General features: G+C 30.8%; 1 protein-coding gene across 6 annotated transcripts; it reads left to right on the forward strand.

The window, feature by feature from the left end:
* Window positions 1-498: 498 nt before the first annotated feature.
* LOC141455342 (E3 ubiquitin-protein ligase TRIM33-like) lies at window positions 499-19256 on the forward strand. 6 transcript variants are annotated; one of them, XM_074130299.1, is made up of 18 exons: window positions 706-1114; window positions 1256-1440; window positions 2548-2658; window positions 4020-4168; window positions 4321-4431; window positions 6359-6553; window positions 6643-6755; window positions 7120-7443; window positions 9371-9552; window positions 10315-10443; window positions 11697-11737; window positions 12421-12486; window positions 13433-13460; window positions 14040-14281; window positions 17731-17879; window positions 17977-18041; window positions 18219-18408; window positions 19208-19256. In XM_074130299.1, the coding sequence occupies exons 1-13, from the start codon at window positions 943-945 to the stop codon at window positions 13440-13442; spliced, it is 1788 nt and encodes a 595-aa protein (XP_073986400.1). In that variant the 5' UTR covers window positions 706-942; the 3' UTR covers window positions 13443-13460; window positions 14040-14281; window positions 17731-17879; window positions 17977-18041; window positions 18219-18408; window positions 19208-19256. The 6 variants fall into 6 exon arrangements, with proteins under 6 accessions (XP_073986404.1, XP_073986400.1, XP_073986402.1 ...); XM_074130302.1 differs by having other exon boundaries at window positions 707-1114; window positions 11697-11739; window positions 12441-12486; XM_074130303.1 differs by lacking the exons at window positions 706-1114; window positions 12421-12486 and adding an exon at window positions 499-650 and having other exon boundaries at window positions 11697-11739.
* Window positions 19257-19813: the final 557 nt, after the last annotated feature.

Raw genomic sequence — 19813 nt, forward strand, 5'->3', positions numbered from 1 at the left:
TGAAATTTACTCGAAAATGGATCCAACGAATTTCTTGAAACTAACCACAAACTACTCATATTTGTACAAAACAATTTTTTGCAATATTTTTCCATAACATGCCAGATTTTTGGCTTACTCTAATGTAAGGTAATTGTGGCTATTCCAAGCAACATCAGTATATAAAAATACTGTGCGAATATATATATTTCTTTTTAGGGAAAAAATATGGTTTGCTTGCTGAATATCAAATCAGTGAACTGTATAATTTTTGAATACACCTTCAAATCATTCTACATTATTTGCAATCTCCGTAATATCAGCAGTAATTAAATCCATTTTGAAAATTCAGATCTTAAAAAGCATTGGAACTAAGAGCATTCATTTAGTAAGAAAAGTTTATGTGAACGTGGACAGTCCAGATTATTATGGGGATGAATCAACACCTGATATTCGTTTTTTTGAATAATTGTTTTTACATTCTTCTTATAGTATCTAATGTGCCACAACAAAACAAAAACTTTTTTATAAATTCTTACTTAAAGAATTAATAATAAAATAATCCAAGTATCACAAGAACGTTATCTTTGGACTTAAAAGTTGGTGTTGGGGGATGGATCAACTGCTGATTATTCATGAAACACTGCTCCTGCGTACTTTCTGTTTCACAGGTTATTATAGTTTTTTAAATAGTATTCTTACTAAAGTGGTTGTATGAATTCATAAAAAATTTATGAATAAAAAGAGTAGGCTGTTATTACATTGCACTTATAATCGATTGGTGAAATTGATTTTGGTATCTGGCGGGCGTAAATTGTGTTCGAGTTCAACAGATGTGGTATAACAACGGAAAGGTTTCGCTACTCAGTTTAGTGAGATATTTTAACTGTTTATTAATTTGGGGTCGACGAAGACTATTCAATACATTTTTCTCACAGTTATCAGTAAATTGTAGTAAAAAATATGGATAAACAAAAACGCGAAGAACTGGATGAAGAATTTATCAAAGTTGTAACTGTGTGCTCTTTTTGTGGCAACAGTCTTTTAGAGAACAAAGAAGCGGTAAAAGGTTGTAAGCTTCTCGAATGTCTTCACAGTATTTGTGAAAAATGTGCAGTAGGTTGGAAATCTGAGGGTAAGTAATTTTTGTTCAAAAAAACAAAGCTTTGATAACGGAATTATCTTAATACCTAACTTTAAATTTAATCAAATCAATAGAAACGAGTTCTCTCTCTTGGGGGAAAAACTAATTAATATATTTTTAATTTGTTTTCAGAATCATACTGCCCACAATGTTCTTTGCAAGTCCACAAAAGTAAATTATTGGATCATAAAATTCTTGAAGAGTTGGTAGATTCTGAAGAAGATCCTGCAACCTTCCGTTGTTCTATGCATGACACACAAATGGCAACTCATTGGTGCCAGGAGTGTGCTGATTACATTTGTGAACGATGTATAGAGGTAATGTGATTCTTGTTACTAACTTAGGGGTAAGGGCATAATTTTATATAATACTACTTACTTTGTTTACTGAATGTATATAAACCATTTTTATTAGTTTACATAAAAAAACAGATTTAAAATGGAATCTTGAAAACATACATTAGAAAGTTGGATCCAGTAAATACAGTAAAGTATTTAATTGTTATCTGTAGAAAAAAATGAAAAAATATTTTCTTCAGTATCTTTCTTTTGAAATCAAGCTTGGACTCAATAGTCAGTAGGAACTACTCCGCTAATCTATACTTATCTTACGTACTGCGCACATGACAGAATCTAGTCATTTTTATAAACTGTCTTTATAATTCTGCCCCTCAAATAGTCCAGAACCCAAAACAACATGCTCGAAATTAGAGCACTAATAAAAGTTTTTGAGAAAACACTTTCTTTAGTTCAATTATTTTGAAGTTTTATAAAGAGATTTATATCATTTATTTACAATGTAGATTAAAAAAGGAATTTTTAAAAGAGCAAAAAATAATAAGAGTTTTTACATATATATAATAAAATTTATTGGAAAGATTCAAAGTTAAAAAATAAATAAATAAGAATTTACTTTAAGGAATTATAAAAAGAAGTATATTTTTTTATAAATTGACAAAAATGAGTCAACTTAATCATAGACTTATAGGCAAAGTTTCCTAGTCTAACAACTCGAACAACACAACTGTCACTGACACCCTAAACACCCACACTGTACCCAGAGGCCTGCAGAGATTGTGCAACTGTTTCAGTTTGGTGAACTCACTCGAGTTCATGCCACTCTTAACGTTTTTATCAGTTCGTCAGCGGCTTACATTTATGCATAAACACTGATACATTAGGGAGCCGCAATAAATCTTTTTGGTTGCTGTAGCTTTGGTTTCTTATGACCACTCCCTATAAAATGTCCATTAGGTTAATGATGCTAAATTTTTGTATTTTTGATGTGTATATACTAAAGCCCTTTAATGTGAATAAGTGATAAGATATAATGAAATTCAAGAGCCTGATGAAAAATATATTGTTATTCTTAAAGTAGTGGATTTTTTTTCCAAAAATGAGATAAAACTTCTTTTTTCCTTATAGAACCATCAGCAATTGAAAGTGACTAAGGATCATATATATGTGCCAAAAATGTTGCATTGGGAACATAGAGATAAACGCCAAGGAAGTTTTCCTTGTTCTATACATCCATCAGTGAGTACTTAATTATCTGTTTAATAATTAAGTAATTATATCTTCATAATTAATTTTTGTTTTGAATTAAAACATGGCAGAAATATTTTATAAACAGAAATGTATCTCATCAAAAACTAAGAATTTATTTCATGAATTCTTGTTAATTTAAAGTATATATTATTTACACCAAATATTTTCCAAATCATTTTCTTTATTATTATTATTTTTAAAATATTTGATACATTTTTAACTCCTGTTTTGATCGTTAAGAAAAACGGAGGGAAAAAGAAAGACATTTATATTCATTCATGTTTCAATTTACTTGCTAAAATTAAGAATTATAATCACATCCTATATTTTATAATAAGATATGTCTCTACTTGATGCAACAACTCACATGACATATCTTCCCTTTTAAGATACCTGTGGATTTACTTGGATACTATTTACTTGCAAGATAAATTTTTGGCGTGTTATTTACTGAGGAGGTCATTTACTCGCGGAACACTTGAGTGAACTACCGGCCACTGAACATTATTCTTACGTTTCAAACAACATTGCAATATTTAAGAATACAGAGCTTTAATGGCTTCTGGCGGAAAAATCTAATGGCTGGCAGCCGAACTAGATTCGGGGGATCTTCGCGATGAATCGAATACATTAACCTCTGAGCTGATTCTTTCCCAAAGTGAGCATTGAACTGAAAGCAAATTCAATTGAAAAATTAAATTGAATTGAATTGCTTTAAAAAACAAAAACAATAAACTGATAATTAGGTTGATAAGTTATAGTTTTTTGAGAAATGAATATTGCTTTAATTATATAAATTCGCGATAATAACTATTTAAAAACAAAAATAAAGATGTCGATTATTTAGCCCTGTAGTTAAATTTTAATAACCGTTTTTAGAAAAATCACGTTTCTCAAGAGTGATGCGAAAAGTAAGGCTGGCCCAGTGGTGAAATAAATGTTCATTTATCTAAGGAACATTTTCAGGCTAATTAAGTCCTTCCTGAAAATATATTTTAATGGGTATTTAAAGTTATTATATTTAAAGATTAAAATAGCAGGGCGGTACCTGTGTCCCATGGCACTGCAGCCAAAAGATCTTATTATATTAAAGATTTAAAAGTTTTTAAAATAATAAGTATTTACATATTTTCACTATGTATACTATAACCATGTCTCATGGAAAAGTTCTAGGAAAATTTCACTTGGTAAATATTGTTCCCCTTATCCAATTAATCTAATATTAATCTACGAGATTATAAAAAAAGATAATAATTCAAGTATTTCACATAACTTAAATTAGTACTTTGTTTTAAAATTAATTTTTATTTCTAAATTATCATATCGATTATTATTATTTTTTTAAACAGGAACAGTTGGTTATATTCTGCACGAAATGCAACATAATGACATGCAGAGATTGTCAACTGGCTGCCCATAGAGAACATAGCTATGAATTTGTTGACAAAGTTATCGACCAAACTAAAATGGATATCTATGATATGTATAAATTTTTAACGTAAGATTCTAAACTTTATTACCTAGTATAGACTTTTAATGCTTCCTTTAAAATATTAACTTGAAAGTTTGTCTTTGTCAGAAACTAATGGACAAAATAAAACTGCGTACTTATTATATTTACTTCATTTTTCCATGTTTCATTTATTGCAGACATCATCAAATGGTATTGGATCAAGCACAGGAATTGATTAGTGAAAGGAAAAGTAAGATTTTAATGAGGAAACAGTCCCTAATTAAGGAAATAAATATATTTTCGGCTGCGTAAGTAATTTGGATTCATTAACACTTCCCGTCCACTACACCTAATTTGGTAACTGGACGTTATGCTCGCCTGAAAAGAGAGGTCTTATTATATTTTTTTATCAAACCTTCTTTTAAATTAAGTATATAAACACCCATTCGGCTTTTATTTAATCAAATTTTCAAAAAAAGAAAAAAAAAGATGTAGAAATTTACATATTTTAACGTCTTTGGAATTCGAAAGAATGTTTTTAGGGTATGGCCTTACTTTTTTTTATTCTTTCTTTCTTTGTGTGATGGGAGGTGGAGATCGTCTCAAATAATACTCATTCCAGAATGCTCAAATTAAATTTCGTTTTTATACCATTGACGATTTTGATATTGGGTATTCCGTCGCAAGTCTCTGAATGAATGAACAACTTGATTAATTTTTTTTTTTTTTCTGTCGTACTTATCTGTAGAGACCAATTAATCATCTTGCATCTTGGGTTTTTTTTATTTATCACGAAGTTGGAAATAATAATATTATTAATATTATATAGTTAAGTAAAGTTAAGTTAAGTAAGTTAGTATAGTTAAGTAAAGGACAAAGATTATGAACTTTTTTTTTAACTTATAAGTTGCATGTATGATAACTAATGTTACAATATTTATTTCATATCGGTTGCCTTAAGGCATAAAACTCAAATTCATATTCGTCAGAGATCGGATTATAAAATGGTCCTCACTACGCTAGGACAAAGCGCGAGCATTTCATAAGGCCATTCCAACATGTCACCAATTGAGTTTCTCATTAAGCAATACTCCAAAATCCTTTCTTTTTTCAGCTTTAAGTGTACTCTGAAATTAAAGATGTCCTTATTCCTTTTTATTTCCTTAATCTAGTAAAGAGCATAAGGGGGCATGAAACAAAACAATCCTTTCTCGAGAATAAGGCATACTGATATAATAACTCTGGAGTTTTAGCTTTATAATGTAAGTTGGCTAGCACCACTTCCGTTGTAAATTCAATGAAGTGTTTTCTCGTAATCAAAATCCAGAACTCCCATTTTGCATCCCCATTTTCGTTGATCAGGACTGGAAAAGTCGAAGCATGCCTGGTAATTCGAATTTTTGAAAGGGTGCTTGAACCATCCTTATCTATTAACTGAAAAGAAAGTTTCATTGCTCCCATCTAAATTTTTAAAGAAGTTCTTTTATTTTTACGTATTTTTATTACGTCTTTTTTTTCATTTCAACTTTCTTGTAAGCTTCCTAGACATCTTCGAATCCAATTGTCATATGCCAACCTTCAACTTTCTTACTCTTTAATTTAAATTTCTGAAACTGATAATTCCACCAATCATTTTAATTTGAATCTTCTTTTGACTTTAAGTGGTAAGTTTAGCTTTCCAATCCAATCCAATTCTCTTACGCCAACCTTCAACCTTCTTTTTGATTTAAATTACTGAAACTGATAGCTCCACCGATCATTTTAATTAGCTCATTTAAAAAAAAAAAAATATATTTGCTCAAATACCGGTCATATGATATAGATTTGGTCATATGATCTCATTAAACCATTCAAACTTACCATTTACCTTACCATCGGCCCTCAGTTCTAAAAATTATTCCTGGAAAATTCTGGTTACGTAGTCATCCTTTATAACCTAAATATTTTGCTTACCTACCCCTCCTGAAGCATCTAAAAAAACCAACTGTTAGATATATGTTTTTAAAGTCTAATTTTAATCTTTTATTTAGTACCCTAGAAACCTCTATAAAAGCCTTAAGTCTGTTGATACAAAACAGTATTATTTCAAGGTAGATCCAGTCCAATCCGCGAAGTTACCTTGATTGGAGTAGAATATGTTTTAGCCCATTATTACCAAATTTTATGTCAAAGTAAATAGTAATGGAAGCAGTGAGAAAACATTATAAAATGTTACATTATACAATTATATTTTAGATTAATTGAAATTATTAACAAACGTTCTCAAAATCTAATAAGCCGTTTGGAACAGATGACCTCAAATAAAGTACAACTGTTTGATACTAATTCACAAGCACTACGCAAACATCTATTACCATTCAATCATACCATACAGTTTGTAAAGAATGTACTTCATTCCAGTTCTGATCCATCAATTATGTTTACTAAAGAGTGAGTAGTATTAATTTCAATAATTATGGGTTTCATTCTTAGAGCCTTTACTATTTATGATGAATAATTTATTTTTTATTACATTTTAGTCACATTTTGTCACATATGAAGAGGATACATTACCAGAAATCTACAATACCAAATGTCGTCCGAAATCTACAATTAAAATTTACGTCAGGCGATATTACCAACCTCATGAAAGGTACGTTTTACTTTTTTTCCGAAATTCTATCTGCGATCTGCGACCCCTACGATGTAAAAGCAAAACAAGAGATAGCGCTTTTTAATAATAACAAAATTATTAAATATTACAAATGAAATGAAAAATAAAGAAAAAACAATGTGTTGTCGTGGTCTGACCGTATGTCAGAATTTATGTGAAACTGGGTTGAACAAGTCCTTTATTGTCTCTCCTTACCGTTAATTTTTATAAATTATGCCAGATATAAGCAGAAATTGTAAGAATAATTTAATATCTTACACTTAAATACCAGTTTACCAACCAGTCTTTGCGACATCATAGTCTGAATAATTTTTTAGAATTTAATTTTAGTAATTACTTTCAGAATTGCAATCATTTGGGCTTATATCATTAAATGATGAAGATTCAGAGGGCACTGCTATTGAGAATGCTGCTACTAACCTAGGAAAAGCTTTAAGAATGGCACTGACAAAACAGTTTTCAATTAATAATAGTTCAGGTACTCAATCTCCTGGACAAGCTCAATCTCAGCCACAACAGCAAACAGCAGCGCAACAACCTCAACAGCAACATCATCAGCAGCTTTTGCAACAGATACCTCAAGAGAAAGGTCCACCTGTGCCGCCAGCAGTCCAAACACAACAATCAGTTCCAGTTACAACAGTGTCGCCAAGAATTGTACCACCAGGTGGGGCAGTTTTAGTATTATTTTTAGATTTAAATGCAAGATTTTTCTTGTAAGAGTGATAAAATTTATAGCACAAATCAAGGCAAAGTTTGTCACTCTGAATTAAAATGTTTATTTAGTAGCTTGAAACTTAAACAGTTAATTTACATTAACCTAAGTAGTAAATAATTTCAATCGGGGAGAAAGAGGTATTCGATTAGGATTTGAACTTTAGTGGACAACCAAGGCATTAGCCGGTCGACTGTACTGTATTAAAACTAATGTTTACGCTACAGATTGGTTTTCTTTTTGTTAGGTTTCAGTAATGATTTAACTGATTAAGATAGCCATGTTATTCACATTTGTCCTATTTATGTATCTTAATTCCACTATCTGGGATTTGGAGTTCACATGTCCTTTTAATTTGGTTTCGGAAACTCATACTAATAATCTTTGTCTAATCTGCGATTTTTTTTTTTTTTATCTCGGTATTTTACAAAAACTTCGAAAACATTATTTTGATTTAACTCTTAAGATTGTACAAATTCTAGGATAAGTCATTAAATCCAACGAAAAAAGATTATTTAATTTTAACGATAATTGGGGGCTTATGTATAGAAGTAGGACCGGCCTAGATTTAACGAGAGAATTTACATATTTTTCTGAAGTAACGATTTCTATCCTGGATTACGCATGCATTAGTAATGAATGCATTTCATTTATTGCAATTTTAAGATTGACGAACAGACTTATTTTCGTCTACATATCGTGCTTTTAAACATATCATTTCTGGTGTTCGACTGACTCAGTGTACAAATAATGTTTTACTCTCGTTGCCTCTACTGGATTGAGCTAAATATAGTTGAGATAATTATCGAAAGAAATCAGATGTCTATTTAGATTTTACATCATGTAAAAGCTTCTTTGTGGAGTGAGATGTGAATTATTTGACTGACATAATTAAGAGTACAGTCACATAACATGAAAGATAAAGGTTTGCTACAACTTCGAAAACACCTTGGTTCTACAAAGATTGTAATAAGGCGATAATCGCCTATTTCCGCTATCTCTGCATGTTTAACCTTGATGATAAAACCTAATATTTTAACAATAATTCATGACGAATCTATGTGCGCGAAAAATGGTCTGGTTAGTGTAGGAACAGTGCTGAGTAGTTCAAGCGTCTGGTTAGAAATAATTGTGATCAGTACAATTAGTAGATCAAATTTTGCATTAGCAATCACTGGTCAAAGAATCACTATATTTGGAATATCAGGCTTTTATAATTATTTTACTTCGACTTTGGATAATAATGTTAATTTAATTTAATGTAATTGCATATATTACAACTACAAATATGCTAAAAAAAAATAGATTTTCGCCTTTTTAGACGATTTTGCCTTAGCATTGACACACTGATACTGTAAATAACATATAAATTGCTCTCCTTGGTTTATCAGCAGTCATAAATTGTGACTGCTAACACAATATCTACTGAGAGGTTTTGCAATGAACTCTTTTCTGAATTTCGCACAGAGTTGGGTTTCAAACAGGGTTGGCTCTTCAGCAACGGTCGCCATTAGCATTGGCATGGGAACAGTGAAGTGATTTCTAGAATAGTTTTGATTCTTTTGATGATTGATCATGCTGTTGACATCTTTCAACTAGACATGCTAAACCTATGTTTCACGAATTTGTTAATTTTTTCTAAATCAACAGGTAAAAATTTACAAGAGATTTCTGTTCATTCACAGCTCATTCACTTGATTGAAACCTATTGATTTGGTGGATAGGCGCTAAAGATATTCCTCTCAATCAATAGACTTATTATTTTAATGTTTAAAATAATGAATCACGATTATGAAATTTTCTCTAAGCATGTGAAATGGAAATATTTCCTAACCTAATGTAAAAATAAACTTTAACAAATTTACGCTGTTACTTTCAGATCCAAGACCGTACCAATGGAGACCTCAGCAAAAAGTGTATCCAGCTAGCTTCGCTGTAGGCCCGCCTCATCAAAGAATTCCAGGACCATCTCGAGAGGCACTCCTACCAGTTACATCGCCTTCAGTTCCACCCCCACCATATTCGGTAGCAGTTACTTCCCCCTCTCATTCAAAATCAAAGGTAATTTTATATATCGTAGCAACTTAGTTAATAATTAATTAACAATGCAAATAAATTAATTTTTGGGGATTGTTTTACACTAAATGTTTTTTAATGCAATGCGCGGCTTTATTACTTTTGGTTAAGTGGCAGTACCACTTACGAATAAATTTTATGGGTTATGCAATTTGTTTTTCGCACTAATTTTAAGATGTAAGTAAGATTATTTCGTTACATAAATTTTGGTCAATTGATGTTTTCAGTTATCATAAAAATAAATTATTATTATTTTTATTTTTTAATGATTTAAGGCGCGTCAACATCTAAGGTTATTGGCGCCCGGAGCTTTTTCCAGTGCCGGAGAGCACTGCCGGCCTTCGGACAGTGTTCTCTCGTTACAGACAACACTGTCCATCACCGGACAGTGAGCTGTAAGAAGCTCCTAAGAAGAGAAAATCTAAGGGTCAGCAGCTGGACTCGAACCCGGGACTTCCGCGTGGGAGTCCAGTATGCTAACCTCATAGCGAATCCCTTCCCTGCGTATTATTATTATTATTTAGCTTTATATTTTATTATTAATTTATATTAATTTTAAGAGTATTTCATCCCGAATAAAGTAATATAACTCTTAAATATCGTTTTTTAACTATTATTTTAATAAACTTTATATTGTGATATACTTTTTCTTCCTTATTATGTTTCGAATTATTATTTCTTAATTTATCAAGGTTCATCCTTCCCTACTTACAAACTTTCTTATGGTTTAAAATATTAATTTCGCAGGTATCTTGGCACATACCAGAACCTTTGCTTTCACCACAAAGACCTATGCTTTCACCACAGGCTGTTACCATAAATAAAATTAGGATTCCATCTCAAGATACCAGCCAGAAAACTATTTCTACTAACATTGTAAGTTTGTTTGTGTACTATATTATTTTGATCTAATGAGCTCTCAATGTATGTTACGCACTTGATGCAGCTAGCATCGTAAGAAGGAAGTCTTCAGATTCCAGTTTGGAAGGATTCTAAACGTGGTTTGTCAGAAGCAAGCGGTACAAACCGCTACTTCCGACTACGCGTTCTACTCATAAAAATTGTTATCTGTTCGGAGGAGTTTAATCATTTTAGATCCTTACAGTTTTAGTTTTTATCGTTTTTCTTCATTAATTACATTTATTAAATAATGAAAATTTTACGTGGAAAACTAAGTAGTTGCGAAATTCCTAAAATTACAAATTTTCTAAGTACAGGTTGAAGCATGCATCAGCTTGAAGTGATTGTGAAAAAACAGTTCGTTCTTCAACCTTCGACAAAAAAAAGATCTTATAAATTACAGTCCGATTCTGGAAAAGTTTTACGATTAAAATGTTATTATCTTATAATTTTTTAATGATTTTACCACATTTTGTTTTTATTAAAATAGCCTCCAAGTCCTTTGAGTTAGAGCTAAAGCAAATTTAATTGCAGATTATATAATTTGAGACCCTAAAATTAGATAATATTTAAAATTTAAAATACTTCTACTCACACATCCTCTTGTTTATTTTCCAGTGGTTAATTAATAACCTTCTAATTGATGGCTTCTTTTACTCTTATTTTTTTGAATGATTGTATTATCATCTTAGTAAAGTGATCCTCTCTTCTTAATCGTGAATGGTCACCAATTATGATGGTTTTGATCTGGAAAAAGCGAAATAACTAACTGGCGGAGGTTGAAGAAGCAAAGTAACAGAAGGGTTTTCTTTAATAACGTAATAAACTAATTTCTAATAATTGTATTTTCATAATGTAATATCATCATGTGTCTCAATAATCTTCATGGAAATATAGTCTAAGAGCATCACAGTTTGCCTAACTTGTTACGAATTGCATTAGTTGGCAAAAATATCACATTCAGAGCTAAGCTAAGCAGAAATTGATTTGGTCCATATGTGGTCAGGCGTTAAACTACAGCAGAACCTAACATATGTTCCGCAATGATCAGAGAAACTCTTTTTTCGCAAAAACTATTTTTATTGGTGCTCCATGTTTCTTCTTGTCTATCTATTCTAATTGAACATCAATTCTCTTCTAAATAGAAATTTTTTAAAAAGTATATTTACTATAAGGAACGCTTTAAACAAGTTAACATTTGTAGATCATTGCGTATTCACGTGTTCTAGGTAGGAGAAGCAACTAAATCACCACTACCTCTGACCTTAGATGGTAAGCTTAGAATGTAATATTCCTAGAGCATGAATTTATTTTTTGGTGTTTCAAGTTAGTGGGAACTAACACATTTTGTATGATGATACAACAGATATTAAATAGTAGTGCTTTTTTTTTTTTTTTAAGAGAAAGAGAACTAGTTTTTATTCTTGAATCATGAGTACTGTTCATGCATTCATTTAGTCTATCTATAAAATGATTGTCAATATTAACTTGACTTTTATTCAAGTTAATTACTATATTCCAGCATGTTAATTGGAGGTGCATGTATCACTTCAATGATTTTAGCTGTCGCTAGAAAATATATTTTTTATTATTTAATTTATTTTTAAAAAGTTTCCTCTTTTCCCTTTCTGGTTTAGACAGTTACGATAAGATACATAATATTTTCTTTTTCTAATGTTTAATAAACTAATATTACAAAAATTAACAGCTGTTTGGTGAGTGCATGTTTGAGGATTCACATTTGTTAGTACTGTAATAGTATATACATATATGTATTTGTAAAGTTGAATAGAATGAGCTCATTAAATACTGCATATTAAATCTGCATAATTTCATTAAGTTGTATACGTTCACATACATTTACTGACTGCACCCCTTAAATATAAGTTACTTTGTTTTGTTAAATAGAAATTTTTTGTTTGAATTTGATAACTTATAAGATTTGTTTTGTTTTGTTTTGTTTTTATTTTCAGATATTATTGATTTGGATGCCGAACCAAATATGTATAATTTTATTAGGTATTTTTTTATTTTTATTTTGTAATCTATAAATAGTAGATATATATTTGCTATGTAATTTTTGTGTTATCTTTCTTTTGTTTGAATGTTCTAATTATTAATTGTAAATAAGAAAATAATTTCTTTAAAGTTGTTAAATGTTTATTAGTGAAAATAGTGTGTCATCAACTATGGTCTTTATGCCTTCAGCCCACTCATTATGTTCCTGGTCTCTGGTCAATGAACTCTTGTCAAAAAAACTGCATGGAATAGTGAGTTTGTAGAGGCTTTGTGGAAAGGAAAATCGAAGCTTAACTTGTTTAGACTTGAATCCGATCATTCCGTTGCCATTTCAGCGCGCTAACTCTGTGCTAAACTTTCTTTTATTAAAAGGAGTTTTCAGATTTTAGTAGATTCCACTCTTACAAATAAGCGTGTAAATAAAACAAACTTATTTTATTTTTTATTTCAAATAATTTTTATACATTCTCAACCATTTTCAACTTTCCAGAATTAAAAGAAGGAATAAAGGTATTGTATGTTCCTTTCCAATATGTGAATACCCAAGCTCTCCGGGAGAGCTCCAGGAGTCCTCAAAAGTCGGAAGTTAGGGTCAACTACTCTCACTCCACTCCCAACATTCCCTAGATGTTCTGAGGATGTTTCTTGTAAATTAAGAGAATAGGCTAATGAGGCAAGTTCCAGAAGGGAGCGGGGATTTTCCAGAATCTTCAAGCAGACTTGCTGGCGAAAACTAAGCAGTAATTGTTTTGAAGAGTAAGAAAAAGTAAAAAACTTGTTATGTCTCCCGTTTAAGAGGAAATCACTCGTTTTGGAGTCGCGCCCATAAGAGAAATAAGGCTCTGATTAACACCAGCTTTACCTTTGTTACAGCTTGTATTTGGAATATTTAAACAATGAAAACATTTTAAACTTAAATTAATTAATTTTTCCATTAATGTTTCAGGAAAAAATGATCAACTCCTTGAGAAAAAGTAAGTAATGTAAAATTACTTAATTTATACTTAATTTTTTAAACATGTCTTTAAGTATACTTAATTCATTTCTGTTATAATTATACGACATATCAATGTTCATTGACTGAGCTAATTTATTTGTATGTATATAATCATCTTAAATGTATCAAATTTTTGTATGATGTTTTATTTATTATTTTTAAAGTATACACTTTGATTTTCCTACTTAAAAAAAAAAAAAATGTAAATTATTTTAAAAAAAAAGAGTATTTTTTTCCTTTTTTGGTTTTTAATTCGTATAAATTCTTTAGCACTAAGAGTACGATACAGTGACTAAGAAATTTTTCTTCTTTATACACAAAAACTAGACGCTTAATTATGACTCCGTCAAATGATTTTTCGTGCATATTTATTGGATCTTTTCTTACTCCTAGTCCAACATAAAAGCTTGGTAAAAACTTGTCATCCCGATTATACTTCATATAGAAAGTTAGGCTGAAATCGCAAATTTTAAATATACTTTACTGAAGCGTTTTTTTTTTTTTAACCATCCATATCAAAGATAAATCATTTATGGTTATTTGATATTTTTTCCAGGAATATTTGTCTGTTAAAAAATTGTAGATTTATTATTTACATATAACACGTATGCAAATATACACCAAGTATAAAGAAAGTCGAAGGGCCAGTTTAAAAAAAGAAAAAAAAAAAAAGCACAACCCCAAAAGAAAATAATTAGTAAAAAAATTTTTTCTGACTCTGCGGACCTTAAAACTGATTTATCAAGAAGAAACTCTCAAGTCTAAATTCTGCACGATTATAATAAGTATTCTTACTTCGTGAGTAAAAATTAAGTAATTATAATTGTTAATATATTAATTATTATTTTACGTTTAAAATGAATAATTTAACATAAATTAAAAATTTTACATTAGTAACCATTTAAATATACGAAACTTAAGGCATCCCTGCACTGTAACCACTGGGTAACCTTCTTTGTTCTTATATACTGCACTGATACGGTTCAGAGCGATGAGCAGATTAATGTAGCTATAATATTTTATCGTGACAGTGTTGGACAATTTACTGAATATACACCTCTCTAAATTATATGTAAGCTGTGAGCAGATGCATATTGCAATAATTTATCATGACAGCGTTGGACAATTCACTGAATATACTCCTCTCAAAATTAAATGTAGGAATGTACTTAATGTAATGGCAACTAGTAAACAGCAATACTGCCTATATTATATGAAACTACCATTTATGGAATCAGTAATCGTGAGTACAACAAACATTATATTATGTAATAATTGAAGTGTATCTTAGTAATCCATAATTCGTTCATCCTAGTTTACACTTATAAAGCTCATGTAAATCCAATATTCGAACTTCAGCAACTTAGCCTACCCTTGAAGATAAAAATGAATGATAAAAATGGTTGTTTGAAAAACATTAATATTGAACAAATCTGTGGGATGTGATTCAAGCCTTAAAACTTTCGGTGTTTTTTTAAAATAATTGAAAAGTTTGAGCAGTCAATTTTATCAATAACTTTTTTTTTTTTTTTGGCATTGGCTTCCGCCATACAGCCAGCATCGTCTAGGTGCTTATCACTAGAATATCACTCACTCACCATTCTTACCTACAAATACATTCGCTTCACACATTCATCATTCTACTATAAACTGCTATTTACATAACCTACTGCTAATGGATGGATGAGTACTCTATATTCCTGCCATCCTTATAGCTTAACCGAAATTAAAATCACCGTAATCCTTCTCTAATCATTTTCTTCCATTCCTTCTATAACTTTTAAATACATTCACATTTCATTGCTAGCTCTGCTATCGACTTAAGCACATAAATGTTGGTGGAGAATATAATGTCTTCGTAGCGAAATGGTGCATCTAAATACCTGTATATATCGTCAAACATTCGTTTCCTTTCTACCACAAAACGTGGACATATCATTATTACATGTTTGAAATCCTCCTCCTCATTGCAATCTACGCAAAGAGGAGAGGACCTTTTGTTGATCCTGTGTAGTTACGATCCGCACACCGCGTGGTTCGCTCTCAGCCTGCTTATTGTCGTAACAACCCATTTATTAGTGACAGTTCCCTTAAACCATGGTTGTCTAGGTAACTGATCTGCCATAGTTTTATAGAATCTACCTTTATCACCATTATTGTAATCTTTCTGCCATTTTTGTAGTGCTGCTTTTGCAATTATACCCTTGATATCGGTGTGTGGTAATTTATAATTAGCCATTTCCCCACTATTGGTGGCTTCCTTTGCAAGTGTATCAACAATTTCATTCTCTTTTATACCACAATGACCCCTTACCCACAAAAAAATTAATGCAGACTCCCTTCTCTATAAAATGGCAATAGTTTCTACAATCTCTGCGATAATGTGATTCATTCCTGTAGACTGGTTGTGTATATGTGATAATTTACACAACGCACTCTGGCTGTCACTAATAATGGTATATTTTTTCTCCGACAACGAATAAATATATTTTAAAGCCGTTAAAATAGCAATTAGCTCCGCTGTATAGATGGACGCCTCATTTTCTAATTTATTTATCGTAAAATAGTTCCGAACCGGATCATACACAGCACTTCCGACTTTATTATTGATTTTGGACCCATCTGTAAATAAACGATATGAGCCCGGATAATGGGAAGAAATGTAATCTTCGAAGGCCGCGGTTCTCATCTTTTCCGGTACCTTTATCAAGTCGAAGGAAGTGTTAACACTTAATTCGCTCAATAAATGTTCGTATTTTAAGTTGTACACATCTATATATACCTTATCTCTAAAGGTAGAGATTCTAATAAAACTTTCTGTGTAAATGGGGCCTTTCAGTACTTCTATTTTATAAGCGAGCGGTAATTCGCCAGCCTCTGCGTACATTACGTCCACAGGTGTGCTGTTCAAGAATCCGAGACACAATCTGATACATTTATTTTGTAGTACGTGAAGGGGTCGCATAACATACTTGCAGGCCTGACCATACAGAAAACACCCGTAATCCAGTACCGCTCTTATTGTGGCCCTGTAGAACATTAGAGACACCTCCGGGTCCGCCCCCCACTTCCTATGGGAAAAGGCTCGTAATGTGTTGAAGTACTTTTCTATTTTTAATTCCACGGTTTCGATGTGTTTTTTCCAATTAAGTACTTTGTCCATTGTCAACCCTAAGAATTTTGCGGACATTTGGCATGGAAATTTCCAGTTCGCCAGTACCATCTCACCGGAGAGGCCCAATCTTCTCTTTCTAGTAAAAGGGCAGAGAACTGATTTTGGTTCTGACAGCGACAGCCCGTTCAGAAGTGTTCAGGATTTTAGGTTTACCATAACTTCTTCAAGCGCTTTTTTGCAATCCTCAGAAGTTTTTTGTGTTGTGTAGATGCACACGTCGTCGGCGTATTGTAGCATTTTAACATTTTCGACCAACACTGTCTCTATATCAGCTACATACATAGAGTACAGGATTGGGCTTAAAATGCTTCCTTGCGGTAAGCCTATCTGGGTCAGCTGGGGGCCTTCCAGAAGGTTGTTTATTTTTAAGAAGATCTGTCTGTTATCAATAACTTGTGGACCGATGAGTTCTGGTTTGATGAAAGTCATTCAAAAAAAAAGAAAGTAAATAGTTGCAAAATATTTTATCAATTTTTCTGTAATTTTGGTTCTTTGTATTGGTGTCCGACGAAATTCAAACTTAGACGTTATAATTTCCAGATGGTTGCTAGGAAAAAGAAAACCAGCAATTTCTCTTTGCTGGGCCTTGAAGACTCCTTAAAATATTGGGATTATATCTAAGATCTGTCTGGGAGGTTACAGTTAATTTTTTACTTGTGCGAAGTAGGGAATAGTCACTTTCTTCAAGGCTTTTGTAATTGTTCCTAATCCAGCAGAACTCAATTACTTGCTACAAAGACACCTCAATATGAAAATATTGATTATGCAAAGATAATAATTAAGACGTACTGATTTAGAATTTCTAAAATTACCTTTTCAATTGCGTGCATAGTTCTAAATTCATCACAACTCATAATTTACGCCGTTAAGAACAAACGGAAACAATATTGTCCTATATTCTGATATCTGAATAAAACGAAATTATTTAGTTATTTCTTGTTTTATTTTATATAACTTCAGTGAATGATATTTGTGTAATTTTTTTTATGTATGTCTAAATTTTCTTTGTAAAAGAAGTATTTTGTTAAACTAAGTTTCGATATTTTTTTGTTCATTTATTCATTATTTTTAGAAGAAAAACTTGAATCATTTTGATTCAAATTAAACTTTTTCAAGAAAATAGAATACACAATTGTTAAACTTAGTTCTTTTGTATGTGAACTGGTTCATAATAGATTTAACTGGACAAGTAAATGCTTCATTTCTTCAGACTAACACAAGGTGTGAATTTAGTTTAAATTATTAATGTAGCATTTTTCACAAATTTCTTTTGGTAAAGATTAAATGGTTCTCATCCATTCCATTCTGGAAAATGAAGAAGTGAACGAAATCTACCTACCGCTTCGCTAGTGAAAATTGCCGAGTGCAAATTCTGTTCTTCTGGTAATTTTATCCATTTTTCGTTAAAAGTATCACATAATGAACTAAAAATTTTTTTATGATTATAACTGTTTGATTAGATAGAGATTTAGTTTGATAGAAAAATGCTCCGATTTCTACCATCATTCTCCAGGTGTGAATTAAATAATAATCAATGTAATATTCTTTTCTATTATACAGTGCTTTCATCTAACGCTAGACCAGCTTGGGCACAGTAATGCTCATCTTTCATCTGAAATGATTATCTCTACTGTCCCTTTATTACATGGAGCAGCACGTCAGTATAAATCGATTCTCATCCATTTTATTCTGGAGTATAAAGAAGTCAAAGAAATTTACCTACTATCCTGCTTGAGGAACTGTTGTTCAGGTACTATTATTTCATATGTAACAGTATTACTGCAGAATCTAAAACTTCTTTTTTAGTAAAATTAAGTTTTTCCCATTGAATTTGGAAGAGATAAGTTACAGTTTTTACTTAAACTAGATTTTAATTTGATAGTTAAATTCAACGTCAAATTGCATGTGTATTCTGAATATTTGTTCAATCAATTTGAACTATTTTAGTCATGCTAAACATTTTTTAATTCATTCATCACAAAAAATTGCATGGAGAAAGTTAATAAATGTGATGGATTTGACAATCAAATAATTCTTAATCATAAATCATATATGTGTTTTTTGGAAATATATATATTTCATTTTCATTGAGTAATTGCGTTTAGATTCTTTATTAAATAATTTTAATGTATAGATCAATGCTTCAGCTTAATTTTCATGAATAATACTTGACCGATAGCTACAGAGCTACAGATTTTATCATTAAAATTAAATAATTTTGAACAAAATTTAACTTTTATCGTAGGAATTGAATGAAAATAATTTATTACTAAAGTATAATTGCAACGTAGGAGCAAATTAAATTAAAATAATTTAATGTTTCACAATACAATGAATTCGTTCTAAAAGATTGATCCGTTTAAGAGTTTTAAACTGTAATTTTAAATTTCGATTTCAATTTATTTCTTCAATTCCTGAAAGATATAAATGTATCTCAAACTAATTGTTGCGGATTAATTTGTAGTATCATTAAATAGAATGCTTTTTAATTCAAGATTTACTCTATAAAGTGTTCATTTCATTGGATAATGATTTTCATATTGAAATAGCCAATACTGTGAATACTACCTGCAAAACCATCCATCAAGTGAAGTGAAATGAAAAAGACGTTGAGAAAACATCCATCAAATAAGTAAGTAACTTTTGTTATAAATCAATTACTTAAAAAAATTATTAAGATATATGTGAAATGCATGTTTATGTCACTATCTTATTTATCTGTAAAAAAGGTATTTAGCAGGAGAACAAAGAAAAAAGTTCAGTTTTTTTAAAAAAAAATCTATTTATTGCATCTTTTTTTTTTTTTGTTACATTTACATAGCCTCAGTATTTCTTATTCTGTGATATAAAAAAAATACATAAATTAATAAAATACCAAAAAAAAGTGTTAAAATACGTTTAAAACAGAAAAACTAGAATAAATTAAAAAATAGTTCCAAAAAAATCCGTCAGAGGGCGCCACTTATCAGACAGGTGAGAAAATAGTTCCAAAAGTTGCCACCAGGTAGCAGTCCTGTAACCTTCCCTATATATACGGGAACAGCACGAATTCTCGTCAGTACGACTTGAGTGATGCAGGGGGGTATATCGCTCGTCGCTCGAAACATATGTTATTCTAGTCTAGTCTTCTAAACATCCATCACCTCTCTCTCCAA

This window comes from Rhodnius prolixus, unplaced genomic scaffold (genome assembly GCF_049639745.1).
Source record: "Rhodnius prolixus isolate KJV_2025 unplaced genomic scaffold, Rpr scaffold_4, whole genome shotgun sequence".
Taxonomy (NCBI): Eukaryota; Metazoa; Arthropoda; class Insecta; order Hemiptera; family Reduviidae; genus Rhodnius; species Rhodnius prolixus.